The following is a 15,609-nucleotide window of genomic DNA, read 5'->3' on the forward strand; positions in this document are numbered from 1 at the left end:
ATTGAATTCATGTTGACCGCCAGACAGTAGAGTCATTAAAACATGATTAATGGTCGCGATAATGGCCTTTGACAGCGATACACGGTTCTATAACCCTAAATTTGGTGGTCAAAATAGGCGAGCGTGTTCCAGATGTTTTTTACATCTTACCCCCGTTCGAGCCACGCACGGCATTTAACTTCCGTGTAAATACACGGACCTCGCACGGATATTTTTCTGGCTCGAACGCTCCCCTAGAGTACATACATGGTGTACCGCAATCATTCATTTTTTTTCCTGTTAATTGTTACATCATAAATTCAATAAATAACAATAAAATAGCATACAGGAGAGGAGTACAATACTACAGCAATATAAACTACCACCTCCCTGCATAAAAACACCATCCCACATGTCTGTATTGTCACAAGTATGTTTAAAAGTGAACACAAGCATAGGGCCTAATATAATTTTATTTTTTTTAAATAATAATTATTATGGATACATGATTTACTGTCCTAGCAAGTATATCTGCTGACTGTATTACGACACAGAGATGTGCGCAACTCTAGTACTCTCTCTCTCTCTCTCTCTAGGCTAAACGGAAAAAGCATTCGCAACAAACATCCATGCTAGGTCGCCTGTAAGGCATGGAACCTCCCAACAATACTAGGCAATATAGGGCTAGGCTATACCTGATCATGAGTGACAGGCTTACACGTTACGTTCACCGTCCTTGGTATCTAGCCTAGGCCCGAATCCATGTCAAACTGTAGTTAAAATATTGATACTCTAGATTTACTGCTTGATTATTATTTTAAAATAGAATATAGACCATTAGCCATCGAGCATATTTGCAAAATATTAAAACAATCATCGCGAAGTAGGCCTAGGCGATGATCCCACCATAGCTGTGACTTTCTTCGATCCCGGGTGCAAATGTCGCTCACCACTGCTTGAGGAGGAGGACGGAATTTCATCCCATACTTACACGCTCAGCAAACTCGCCGAGCTACGGTATCGCACGATAAAATGCCAAAAGGTCCCTTATATTACAGTGTATAAGCCGCACCCCTAAAGAATATGTTTTGTACTCCTTTGAAAATGTTGATAATTATGGATGACCCTTATCTATTTTAAACAATCATTCTATTATTATGGTGACAAATAACAGTCGTAAGCTTAATATATTGGTAATTCTAGGCCTAAGTCATGACTACTCACAGCCTATTGTGCGAAGCATGCACTCATCACGCACCACGTTTTATAAACAAGTACAATAATTATTACAACTTCAAGAAAACTTGTGTTTTTATAGCATAAATTAATTTCACAAGTTTTTATTCAGAAATTTTAGCGGATCATTCTCTCTATAACGGTACAAGCCACCGGAAACCCGGAACATCGAACAGCAAGTTTCAACAACCAGCCCACGTGTGTTTTGTTGCGACATTCGTAAATGAAGCTGCTCACGTAAACCCAGGACCAAATTAGCGAAAAGTAGTTTGGTAGTTTTCGAACAGCGTGTTTCAAAATTGTTTATGAATGATTTAGACAACCCAAACTATTGCTTGAATGTCGTAGAAATCATAGTAGGAATCCTAGTACAGCATGCACTGTAGTGAGTATAATTACAAATACTAGGCCTACAAACAGGTCCTACCCTAGGCTAATTAATTGGGCTAGCAATGGCCAAACCTAGAATGGATAAGCCGCACCCCAAAATTCGGTATAGGTGGCAATGTTGTATGTCCAGTGAAAAATTTAAACAAATTGACGCGCAGTGTCTAAATCGACACACGCGCGGACCAGAGACAGAACATTTATTTTTTTTGGCCTTAGTTGTAAATTGTTTATCAGTTGATTATAAGAGCGGTGGTACTGCGGGTTATAACCTTTGATGTTCTCGCTTCGAGATGTTTCCATGTAATTTCACTGTTCCCTGGTTTATCCAGGTAAATATTCACGAAGTAGACGTTGAAAACACATGCTGTAATTACCTTCAAAATGTGTTATTGCATGATCCTAAAGGCTTATATCCCAACTAGAGAAAAAATATAATTCTACTGGAGTAAAATACAATAGAATGTGTTGAGAATGATCTTTCTTCCATTATTGTTGTTTATAGTCATTTAGGGGGTGTTTATTGAGGAAATATTAAATTCCCCTAGTATGTTTATTTGAGAGAGGCTTTATTCCAAATGAGGCAATTGAGGGGGAATTTATTCAAAATGGGGTGTTTATTTGAATAAATACGGTATATATTCACCTGTTGGGGGTTGGCGAATGAGGGTGCTAACTTTGGCTGAAGAATCTTTTCTTGGCTTCCTTCGGCTAGTTGGTGGCTACTGTTACTTCCCCACACGTACACTTCTGTTGTTTCGGGTAAAATTACATTGCTTGTGTTTTCTTCCGGGCAAGTGCATGTCCTGGCGTACTCTGAGCCGAGGCGAGTAATCTTAAAACAAGAATAAATAATTTCAGGATATTACTTGATATTAGTTACATGACAATATAATTTGAGAAATTGTCAAAAATACAATATTTTTATTTACAAATTATGGAGATCTTTCTTGTTGCATGCATAACAACTGTCTGTCCAGTATAACCATGGGCAGATTTAAAAAGAGGATATGGAATACACAGAAGCCAGAATTTGTTTTAATAATACCGTACTCGCGCGAATAAGAGCCCGGGCGCTTAAAATATTATTTGCACTTTCTGAGGGGCGCTTATTCAAAAGGGGCGCTTATTTAAACGGGGCGCTTATGAAAACAGAGTGGAAATTGAGGGGGCGCTTATGGAAAATAGATGAAAATCGATGGGTTCTTATGGGAAATTATTTCAATAATTAAAAATTCAAGAGGCACTTTTTGAATGAAAAAAGATTAGGCCTATATAAGGACATTACGAATGGTGGTTAGAAAAGATAATCGTCCAGAGAACATGGCTCATAACAAGAATGCGTGAATATTTACAGCAAAATAGCAGATGCAGTTAGTGGTGGGTAGTGGTTAGCTTGTTGGCCATCGGTCGATTGAGATTAGCAGGATGGCAGGATCATTGTATTTTTCTTGAAAACTTAGATGAGAATGTGCTTAAGGTCGAAAAAAGAAAAAGAGGAGTAGGACTAGACATAGACAAATATGTAAAAAAGATTGAAGTTGGAAATATACTGTCTGTCCAGGGATTGGACCTCTCATCTGTCCAGGGATCGGAACTCTCATCTGTTCAAGAGAAATATCCTTATTTTGATATCGACTGAAGAAGAATGCGTTTCCACTCTACAGCTCAAATCATGCCAACAACCACAGACCCAGGATTGATTGGATTATTGACTTGCTAAAAAGAAAATCTTATGAGGGGGCGCTTATTCAAACGGGGCGCTTATTTAAACGGGGCGCTTATGAAATTTTCGAGAGGGGCGCTTATTCGCGCGAGTACGGTAGTTGTAATAAAATCACACAGATTCTCAGTCAAAATAAGGGAAATATTGTGCCTCAGTTGCTTCTATTGAAGATACATTACAATAGCCTCCATGAAATACAAAATAGGTACTTACCTCATCCAGAAGGCACAGTGCAGCCTTATATAATGGGCATTGTCCTGTATCTTGTATATCTACTCCACTTGTTCCTTTATCTGTCAGACAGCCCTAATATTAAATAAGTAGAAAACCGCCAAACATGAAATCTGCAATTATTTGATAACTGGTGAAAGGCTACTAAATACAAAAAACAATCCCAGCATCTGTGAACTATATGAGCCACTGCAGATTAATTTGTTTGTAAACTGTAATGTGATGATTTTAGCATAGTGTAGGTGCTTTACAGTATGATTAAACTTCCTCTGCTTTGCTTTTGTTTGTTTTTAATAATTACTTGATGTTTGGTTTACTGTACATACAGATTTGATTTATTTTCCTCTATTTTTTCCTGTCAAGGTTTTCTCAGCGGTTTGGATGGGGTTCACTGTGTTTTTGGAGGTTTGCGGTGTGTTTTTAGGTATTTTAACTAAAAAAAATCAGGATTTTACCCCAAATAGGTTGTTATGAACATAAAATTATATTTTTTTTTTAAGATACCAAGTTGAGCCCTATACTACATTCTTGGTAGACTTTGATTGATCTTGAAAGTTTTTAGGTCCGAGATGACAAATTCACTAATAAAACGTTGACAAAGCCGAATGATATGCTGTAGTTTTAATTTTGAGGCAAAATTCTGGGTGGCCCCCAATTTAAATAGAATAGGGTTAGGATGAAAAAAACTGCTGAGAAAACCTTGACAGGAAAAAATGACCTAACTAATTATTAATTAAATCTAATTTATTTTAAGGTTCCACAGAAAAGCTAATTTTGTATCCAAGCTGAAATGAGCACTTACCACTGCTTTGCGCATCTGACAAATAACATTAAGGTAGAAATCATAGGAAATGCAATTGGGTTTGTACACAGAAGATGACTCAGATGAGGTTACTGCAGTTGAAGCATTTAATGCCATCTCAATCCATTCCAAGAGGAATTGTAATGATCCACGCTGTACTGCAAGACCAAGGATCAATTCTGATGCCAATTGCTGGCCTTCAAGATCTGCTCCAGAACTAGGAACAGTAGCAGATTTTAGAAACATTGTTACCTGCTTCAGGCATTCGATTCCCAGGTTTGGAATTTTGCTTTCATTGGCAAGTGACAGTGGGGGTAAGGTACCAACAACCTCAATGGCAGTTCGTAAAACATCATTACATAAATTAACACGAGTTTGGCCCTGTAGCTGTGGCTGACACCAGTTTTGTCTAAGGAGAGCAAACAGCAAACTGAGACCTGTGCGTACACCCATTTCAACAAGGGCATCAGCTCCAAAATTAACCTTCTGAAGGCTGGCTTTATCATCCAGTTTGTTAGACTGTGACTGCTGTAACTTCTGCTCTTGTTTAACTTTCTCCTTATCATGAAACTTACTTGATATGGCATAAAATATCCGCTGAAGAATAACCAGCCGTTTCTGGAGGCCAGAAGCGAAAGGTGATGCACTACAGACATTTCTTGCTAAGCTTAGCTGATTATTCAAAAGTGCTTTTAGATAGTGATCTTGTTCCTCAAGAGAAGGCGTTTCTCTCTCAAAATCAGGAAGCTGAGGGCCCTGAAGGTGAATTCCCTGCCTTGGAAGGTTTGATATCTCTTTGTTTGTTTTGAGTCTTTCGTAGAGTTTCTGCACACCTTCTCGACAGGTGACCTCACGCCAGTCTTCCATAATCCAGGAGGAGTTGAGGTGCTCCAACCATTTCAACTTCACTGGCATAGTTCCAGTCATTTTGAGTCCTTGAGTGAAACCTGTGGGTTAATGAACAAATTATTCATTGAAAATTCCACTTTCCATCCAAAGAGAAAATTTGTGTGCAGGTTAATTCATCAACAACGTAACACACAGGACCACGCATTGGTTACTCTGGTCCCTTTTGTTGTGGTTCCGTGCGGTGGCCAGGTGGTGGAGCCTAGTCGGATGCAGTCCTATATCGATAGGGGTCCTATATTATTAATTAGGACTTGACTAGGTAGGCCAAAATTATCATTATACTAATTTGAGTAAGGACAAAACGATTTACCTTCCAGATGTCAATATGTATGTTGTTAAATGAATAAACAATTAATATCAAAATAGTGATATAAAGTGCTTACCCAAACTTGATCACCATGACAAAAGTATGGATAATGTATGTTTGTAAAGTTTTAAATAAATTTAGGAAGTTTAAAGAAAAGAATATTGTTCCAATTATTAAGAAACATAAAGGAGTATAAAAGGTCTTACATGGATATTAATTGATCTTCATCAATGTTTCTCAAACCTGCTTATTGTTCAGAAAAAATACCAGTACATAAGCCCTATGATTTGCCATTGTCAATATGTTAAAAAACATTAACAGGTATTAGCAAATAAATTACATTATAAATATATATGTATAAGTGTGTATTTGTGAATATGTTTGTGATCATATGGCAAATGTTTTGTGCAGTGATACATTTCAGTCTACACCACAATTATCTGGAACACGCCTGCTACTTCCAAATAAAGAAATTGTTTAAATTTATTCCCAGATCTCTAACAGGTACTTCGCAACACCCTAAAAAAAAAAAAAATATATATATATATACCATACCTTCAATAATGTATACTCTACAATATTTATTGCTCTATAGGAAAATACAGTTACAGATTTATTTATTGAAAGAGCGAACTTAAATACGATAACAAAATGCACTCATAAGATAAATTTGGAAGTAGCTGTATACACAAATTGAATCAGCTACAGAAGTTGCAGCGTTTCGGTGAGCCAAATTGACCTCTTCGTTGGTTAGATCGCTCATCCGCAGGAAATTCGGGGCGAAGAAGAAAATTAAACTAATAGGATGACATTCTTGATGATTATACCATACTTTTTTCATATTTTCGTGGTGTGTTGTTTACTTCTTTCGTAGCATACGCTGTAGCTCGCAAGAAGTAAGGTCAGCCTTAACTTCCGTTGGTGACCGTCATTTAAGCTCCGCCCACCTGCCAATGCTCGCATTACTGTGTTTTTATTGCACTTTTTACCAGAAACGCGTTCAGAAGGAATTTAACCGTTTATAAAAAACATGTTTTTGGTGTTATTCAGCAGAAACACGCCCTTAGACTGCGTAGAAGTCTGAGTTTATATGTATGTGACGTAAAGCTATGGAAATTTGTTAACAAACCTGTATACGTTTTCTTATGATAGACTGAGGTTATTAATGAGAAAGGGATTTTTTTGTTGTACTCCCTTTCCATGGTTCATAGTTTTAAGATTCCAAATTTGGCACATGTTTTAATTAGGTAATTATGATCCCAAAATATATATTTCAGCTATATTTCCCAAGTCCATACTGCTTTGCCAATGCATTCAATATATTGATGGTTTTCGAACGACTGATTAATTATGTCTGCATAAATTTTGTGAAGTTTGCTTGGTCCATATTTAATTAGTTCACAAGGAATTTTATCTGGACCAACTGCACGTTTATTATTTAATTTACTTGTGGCTTTTTCAACTTCTTCAGTTGTAATTGGTTCACTTAATGGTTTAGGTGGTCCAATGAACGGCTCAATGGGAGTAACACTTTCAGGGTTAAATTTTGTTTCGAAGAAGTCTTTAATAATTTCTGCTTTTTTTGTATCCGATGGCACAAATGAACCATCTTCGTTTTTCACATAGATTTTGTTGTTGGTTTAATTATTTGTCAATGTTTTGCTTTAAACATTTTCCTACTTTCATCTGTTGTATTAATACTGTTTGCCAGTTGTTCGGCTTCCATACTATTAAGTTGTTTAATGCGTTTTCTGATTTGTCTTTTACATGAATTGATTTCTTACGTAATGAGCTTCTGTTTTTTTATTCGTTTGCACTTTTTAGATTTTTTAATAACTTGTGCACGATTACTTGATCATCAAACTTAGTTTTTTGTTTGTTTTTTTTTTTTTAAATAATAAATAAATGTTTGTTATTATTATTATTACTAAATTTGGATCGAATTGTGAAGGTTGGAACCTTTGCAGCTGCTGTGCATATAAGATCCGTTCTGTCCCTTATTCACAGCCACTCTGCATATAAGATACTTGAAGTCCATTATATACAACACAGCTGCTGTACGTATAAGATCCGTTCTGTCCTTATACTGTATAATACACAGCCGCTGTGCATATAGGCCTAAGACCTAAGAAGATCTGTTAAGGCCATTATACACAGCCGCTGAGCGTATAGGTAGTCTTGTCCTTTAATGATTAGGCCTAAGCTTCTAGCCTAGCCTCTAGGCCCTAATCAATCAAATCATAATCAGTAATTTAGCTACCTAGGCTAGGGCCTAGGCCTAGGCGGTGTTCGATCATTTCGGCCGCCACGCCAAATGTATGGAACGTCAAAGAGGCCATCGAATATACAACAGCCCCCAATGAGAAGAACGTAGTCATACAACAGATGGATACGTCAGTAACAAAAAGGAGAAAATATATAAGCCTAGGCCTACAGTGAATTTAATAATTTATTTACCGGTATAAAAACATAACGCGATAAAACAAGGATATTAAAACTATATTTGTTTAAAGATCCAGTAGAATGTGTGTTATTAATATAATATAGGCCCTATGCCAAATAGGTAATTATGTATTGTTAGTTTTATTGTACAGTATACATCCTCCGATGTGTTTTATGTACAATGTGAAAATGTTTGATGTTGATATGTTAGATTTATTTTTCTTGCGTGATAATGAATAAAAATGTAGTGTAAAAATACATACAGCCGTAGGATGTCATTCATACATTTGTTGATTTTTTTTTATAGTTGAGACAGTAAATAATTAAGAATGTATGTACCGGTATGAAAACATAACATATTAAAACAAGAATATTAAAACTATATTTGTTTTTATGTACAACTATGATGACATTTCATTTGTTGATATGTTTGAATTATTTATTTATTTTCAATGTTGTGAATGAAATAAGAAAATATTTTACACATCTTGCGCCTTGTGTTTTATGTACAACTTGATGACATGAATAATATAGTGCCCCCCCAATAATGATTTCGAATTTCATACTAAATCAAAGTTGTTTTTTTTTTTGTTTTTTTTATTACGCCCGCCGCTGCCTTAAAATCTCCAACTGTATATTTTGAATGTAGGAATAAAGCCACCCAACAACGGATTATACCATTGTAAGGTAGGGGTGGACAATGGGGTGTTTGTCTTGATGCTGGTCTACAATAGGTTTCTGCCGCAGTGCTAGGAGTGTCTTTGTATCAGCTTTTGTGTATTATGAATTAGAAACTGGGTGTAGTCTACATAGGCATAAACATCATCAGCTTCTCCTAATGATGCAATTGAGTGGTTTATAGAAGGAAATGTATTTTCTTTTTTTTTTAAAGTCAACATTTTATTCTTTTTACAGTGTACCATAATATTAATTTCCCTTACACAGGCATAAACATATCATAAACATCATAGCTTCTCTTAATTATGCAATTAAGTGGAAATGAATTTTTTTTAACTTTTATTCTTTTTTTTTTTCAGTAGTATTAATATTATTTTTTTATAATAAAATTTTTGAGAAATTACTATTAATTATTGAACTAAAAAAAATGATTAAGTAGAACATTTCGATGACAATGCCTTTATGTTATATGTATGGCCAGACAAATTTAATTTCCACGATGATAAATTTATGATTGAGAGGCATTTATGTTCCACTATAATCATTAACATAGTAAATACCTTACTTTGATTGCTATTACTTACTTGCTAATACAATTAAGAATAATAAATAATCAAAAAAGTGAGAAAAAGAAAATATAGTCTTGCATTACAGTACACAAGTATAACAAATGTAAAGTATACCTTGTTTTTTAACTGATAAAATACTGTCTATATAGTATATCAATAGAAATGAAAGTATGTATAAAAACATAACTCAATATTATCATATAAAAATTTTAAAAAAAACACCACTAAATTGCATCATTAGAAGCTAATGATGTTTATGCCTATGTAGACTACACCCAGTTTCTAATTCATAATACACAAAAGCTGATACAAAGACACTCCTAGCACTGCAGCAGAAACCTATTGTAGACCAGCATCAAGACAAACACGCCATTGTCGACCACCCCTACCTTACAATGGTATAATCCGTTGTTGGGTGGCTTTGGACAGGGGTGGCTTTATTCCGATTTCCTATATTTCTTCCTTAGGCCAGGCGAATGTAGGACATAAACCACCCAGGACATAAACCACCCAATTGGAATATACCATTGTTAAAGTGGGTGGGCAACTTTTATTATTATTATTATTATTATCATTATTATTATTATTATTTTTATTATTATTATTATTATTATTAAATAAAAATACTAAATTTAAACAAATTAGAATACTAAATATTAGACAAATACCATTATTGTAGTAAAGTATACTCTATTAAAGTACATTAATGGAGTATTTAATTTTGTTAATGAATGAATAACCTGTTCAATAAAATATTTTAGCTTGTAATTATTATTATATAAATGAGTCCTATTGAAATACTGTATAATACTGGTTTTGCTGCGATTCAATAACATAAAATGATAAAATGGTAAGATCTTAGTGATGGATACATTTACATTCAAATTATTATCTTAGTTATATAATATAAATTCTGTAAATGTAAATTAATGATAATTATTAAGAATTTAAGACATTCAAATTATTATCTCAGTTATATAATATAAATACTGTAAATGTAAATTAATGATAATTATTAAGAATTTAATTTGTAAAACCATATACATGTATGATAAATACTTTTTTATAGAATTAGTCATTTATATTCTTATTTTTACCCATTGTGCAATAATTTTAGAAAATAATTTTAGAAAACTAAAATATACCTATTAAAACAATCAAACTTTAAGCACAGTGATTACTAAAATAAAATTATTATTATTATTAAAGGGAAGTATTTAATTGAAAGTGATTTTTAATGTAAGTCATTTTAAAAATTATAATAAATTTAGAAAACTAAAAAAAATTAAACTTTAAGCACAGTGATTACTAAAATCTACAATGATTACTAACCAACATGCATGTTGTCAGAAGAAATGAATGAATTAAAGGCGTATAATAGGAGTGTACAATAGCAAATTAAGTCCTATTGTAAAGCTAGATAAAAGCAAGACCACCCAACATTGTTCACCCTGTTGCCCACCCACTTTAACAATGGTATATTCCAATTGGGTGGTTTATGTCCTGGGTGGTTTATGTCCTGGGTGGTTTATGTCCGTATACCGGCCAGGCCTATACAGTAGAACCTCGTTTTTACGTACCTCAGTTATACCAACCCTCGGTTTTACGTACGCCTCGTATCGACGATGATGTCATCAAAAACCCAGAAAATATTTTTTTTAAACGGCCCTTTTCAGAGCAACCATAAGTAAAAAGACTATAACAAAAAACTATAACAATAAACAAACCATAATGCAACTTATTTTCATTAAACAGCAACGTTGATTGAGTCTAATACTGGGTTGTTATAATCTAAAACAACGTGAACTGAGTGAGATGAACAACTACCGATGGTGCTCAAAATAATTGCTTTCCTCCTTAGCTTCGTGTGGCAAACCATGGAAAAACTTGTCTGGTCTAATTTTCTACACGAAGCTGAGTAGGCATAGTTTTGTACACGAATGCTAATTGGTTGGCTCGCCCAGTGCAGTGCACATGGCTTCGCTGTTTCACGTACACGAATGCTAATTGGTTGGCTCACCCAGTGCACATGGGTTTAGTTTGTCTCAACAGGCCCAGACAACACCACAGCTCTGTTGTTTAGAATAGACATGAAGGGGAATTCCCAAGTTATACCTTTGTCGTATAGGTAATCTTACAATATTTTCATGTTCTTTAGTTAAATAAAAGACATTAAAGTGATGAATTAATACACTAGACACAGGGTTTTATTTGAACACTTTATTATGACATCGTAAAGGAATGAATAAAAACACTAAACACATGGTTTTATTCGTAGGCCTAGAGGCTAGGTCTAGCCTAGCTAGGTAACATCTTTCGTTCATACATACATACGTATATTGAGTTTACGTACGTATTATGTCAAAGGTTACCACAAATTTAACCCAACCTCTATTTTACGAATCCCCCGATTTACGTACGCCCTCCGGTCCCGTAATGTACGTAAAATCGAGGTTCTACTGTATATTATATAAATTTAAAGCATTTAACCATGGACCTATTTATAAGGTCTTATTAGGTCCATGATTTTTCTTCCATAATGAAAATGAACAAAAATTGTAAGTGTTAAAAATCGTCTTGTTGTTTCTTGTTTTTTTTGTGCTTTTTAATGTTTATGGTCGAATAAATAAATGAAAGATGATAACTTATACTGCACATGTAAAGAAATTAAAGGGTTTTTTTTTTTTTTATTACGCCCGCCGCTGCCTTGAAATCTCCAAAAATAATTGCATATTTCTTCCTTAGGCCTACATATTATATGAATTTAAAGGATTTAACCATCTCCGATATGTCTTATGTACAACGTGATTTTCAAATTATATACATTTAAAGCATTTAACCATCTCATTACTACACTGTTTACCAATAAAACAAGATATAAAAGATACATGGTGTTATATTTTTTATTGTACACTGTGTGAATAATTTTACTACAATCGGTGCATAAGGACCAGCAACAATTATTAAAATAAAAACTGTTACTTTTAACTATGCTAACACTGTGGCACTAACTACCAAAATGCATTATAACCTATTTACATATGAAAACATAAATGAAGGTAGCCTTACAAAAGAAACAAAACAGATGAAAAGACACCATTGTTGTCGTATTCTTGTCGTTTGTCTAAGAGTACTATCATTCAAATGAGTGTGCCTAGTGCATTAAGTTGAAGACAACACCCATAAATTATTGTCTAATAAGATTGGACTTTGAATATATAAATAAAATGATTGAAATATTATTATACATACACAATTCCATATAATATTTTATTCCTATATGTTTATGTAAATTTACTTATTTATTGTATTTCAGTATATAGTTAAATATTTACAGTGATTGTTACAACTTTATATCAATAAAAGAAGACTATACCAGTTTAAATTTTGCTATTTTTTGCGAGCCTTGTGAGGTGTTTCAAATTACAATATAAATATTGTACCGCCATAATTAATATTTACGAAAACGTATATAATTATAACAATACAAAACATATAATTAACCATTAATCAAACTTAGAATTTATTTTCCCTCATCTAAATAACAAATTAAAATCATTATCATGATAAATCAGTTTCTGCACTCATATAATTGTTACAACAATTTATAACGAACATAGGGCCTACGTGTATAACATTCCAAAGATTAAAAAAAAGTACAACATTACATTAAAAAATATAGTGACAAACAACTCATTACAACATTCATCATCAGTTATCACTATAGGTAATCAACTACAACTAGGCTTTTGTGAAAAATCGCCGTGGCTAGAGATACGATACCGTATCGGAACTTCCGATTGCTAAAGGTACAGTAAATGATATTACGTCATGATTAGCCAATAGAAATGACCGACGCGATTTTGGCTTTTTTGCAAAGTCGACGTCGCGATCATGAGTAACGTGTGGGGCGAACAGTTACGATCAAATTTATGTCATAAAACTTTAGGCCCATTTCATGTATTTCGATTGGGGCTTATCGCAATGTTTGAGATAAAATCCTTTCTGTTATTCTTGTGTATTTTATGGTCTACCAATGTTCTACTAAGGCTAGGCCTAGGGCCTAGCCCAAATACCCGCCTAGGGGCTTATTATAGGAGTACTTCTAGGCTAGGCTTAGGCCACAAGTAACTGGAAGTGCTACTACAAAGTGTAGAGTCATTGCGGCCCTGAGTCGATTCGGCCCCGGGTCGTTTCGGCCCTGAGTTGGTATTTTTGTCATGCATTTTGGCAGCGGTGCATGGAGCGCCGAAGGTGCGGCTGCGAATGATAATTTAATCGAACAAGGTAGTATACCTTTGTTAAACATGAAACTTAGGCTAATACTGCAACATCATCAGATATTAGGCCTAACAATTCTTTTTAGTAGTATTTTTTTATTATTATTATTATTATTAAAGAGTTCATTGCAGTATCAAATGATGTTCTTTCTTTTTACAGAAACAACACAAATGTTGCAAGTCGGTGGTTTGGAGACACTTTTCTTTTTATCGTTTCCATACGATATATATTTGGATCATGTTTATAAATGCTTCAATAAAATTTAGATTTATAAAATAAGTAGGCTTATAGTTAATTTAGCGGATCAGTTTGTCATAAGTTTTTTTTTTTTTTGCTTCAAATTTTTGCGAAATTTCCCTCACAAGGCCTACGGTATTGTTGCATGGAAAATAATTATAAAAATCGGAAAGAAACGCCCACAAACAGGTTCCCAGTACTCTTTAGGGTGAAGCAGACATCCTTACTACGCCGTCTTCAGGAACTTGTGGGCGCACTACTGCAAAGAGTGAAGTATAGGTCAGAGGATAAAATTAGACTGGCTATTTTTTAGGCGCACACACATGCCATGGCAGTGAATGTGTACGCGTGTGTTCACCTCTTGTCTATGGTTCCGATTTAAAAAAAAAATTATTTAACTTTGTTTAAGCTTTAATATTTCATTTACCGTATATGGACAGGGCCCCAGCCGGCAGGAGCCGAACATGAGATGTCCGACAGGGGAACCGATCGAAATAACATCGCCTTAAGGGGATGTCCACGAAACATTTGTTTTCTAGACAGACGCAACCTCTGAGGCATTTTGGGCGATCAATTTTCCCCTTTTTTAACTTCCTATTAAATTTAATTCATAGCCAGGTTTCAACAAGGGTGAGGGCCTAAGATAGGCAGTAACAACAAGGAAAGGTCGGACCTAGGCCTAGAGATGTTCAGGCCGGCCTACCCTCTAGCTACTGTAGGCCCTCCGGCTTCTCTAGGTTTCAGCTAAGGCATAGGCATGGCTTCTACTATTAAAGGGCAAGTGCGGGTTTAAAATAAGTCGTCATATATTGCTTATTTAACCTTTTTCGAGTTCGGAAAAAATATTTAAAAAAATCAAAAACGTTAGATGTAACGACAATTACGGAAACAAAACATGATATGATGAGAAATCAAAATCAGGTGAAAACGAGGCTGATCACTTTTTTCAGTAACTCATTAATATTCATGACCAGTCTGTCGAGGAATCGAGCAGCTGATCGAGGAATCGTCCCGACGATGATCGAGCGACCAGTAGCCTCGACAATATACATACATACAGTTAGTGAGAAATCATGAGTTTTTACGTACGCAGTAACAGAGAGAGGGTTTAGTCGACGTCAGTTCAATCACGGAGGAATTATTCAATTGAATTAATACCAGTTTGTTGATAGTTAGGCCTACACCTATGGCTATGCCTAGGATTAACACAGTCAATATCTACCCAGCGTCAGTACTCCCGTCCCGCTCGCAACAGGTGAGTTCTCAAGTGGCCTATCCAGCTGAAGCTGACGGTAAAGTTATTACCGTAGGTTTCTACTAGACTACTACTACTTATATTAATAGGCCTAGCTAGTCTGACCATAGAGATATGGTCGGACTAGGCCGGACTGTCACAATAGGCCCTATTTAAAAAGGCCGGGTAAATGTCTAGAATATCTTTGTATAGGCCCTAGACTTTTCATGCCATGGCGACATTGTCACATTGTGCAAGTGCATTTTTTTTATTTCATAGAAAAATAGGCCTTCCTAGGTAGGCCTACTACTAAATAACTAGGCAGGCCTGGTCCTATGAAAAACTGTCTAGGCCTAAATGTTAAAACTGCACTGTCTAAATAATGGTGATGTGCTATATAATACTATTTTTTATTTTTTTTTTTTTGTAGGAATACAATATAGGTGATAGGCATACAAGGCACCTTGGTCACATGGTATTTGACATTTCCCATGATGAGACAGAAATACCCCAACATTTGCCATTAGTACAACCGCCCAACCTGCACCCAAAACTGGCATCTACTGAAACATGTACAAAAGATGGTGGTAC

General features: G+C 34.9%; 1 protein-coding gene across 1 annotated transcript in view; it reads right to left on the bottom strand.

The window, feature by feature from the left end:
* The window catches only part of LOC117111812 (probable E3 ubiquitin-protein ligase HERC1), a 102,762-nt gene that overhangs the window by 83,087 nt on the left and 4,066 nt on the right, over window positions 1–15,609 (bottom strand). Inside the window, exons 3-5 of the mRNA XM_033254801.1 lie at window positions 4,362–5,308; window positions 3,542–3,634; window positions 2,249–2,437 (exon numbers count right to left, since the gene is read on the bottom strand). Coding sequence (XP_033110692.1) covers window positions 2,249–2,437; window positions 3,542–3,634; window positions 4,362–5,308 — 1,229 coding nt within the window. The remainder of the gene's footprint in view (window positions 1–2,248; window positions 2,438–3,541; window positions 3,635–4,361; window positions 5,309–15,609) is intronic.

Source organism: Anneissia japonica, unplaced genomic scaffold (genome assembly GCF_011630105.1).
Source record: "Anneissia japonica isolate Jap-2015-1 unplaced genomic scaffold, ASM1163010v1 scaffold287758_len931624_cov196, whole genome shotgun sequence".
NCBI lineage: Eukaryota > Metazoa > Echinodermata > Crinoidea > Comatulida > Comatulidae > Anneissia > Anneissia japonica.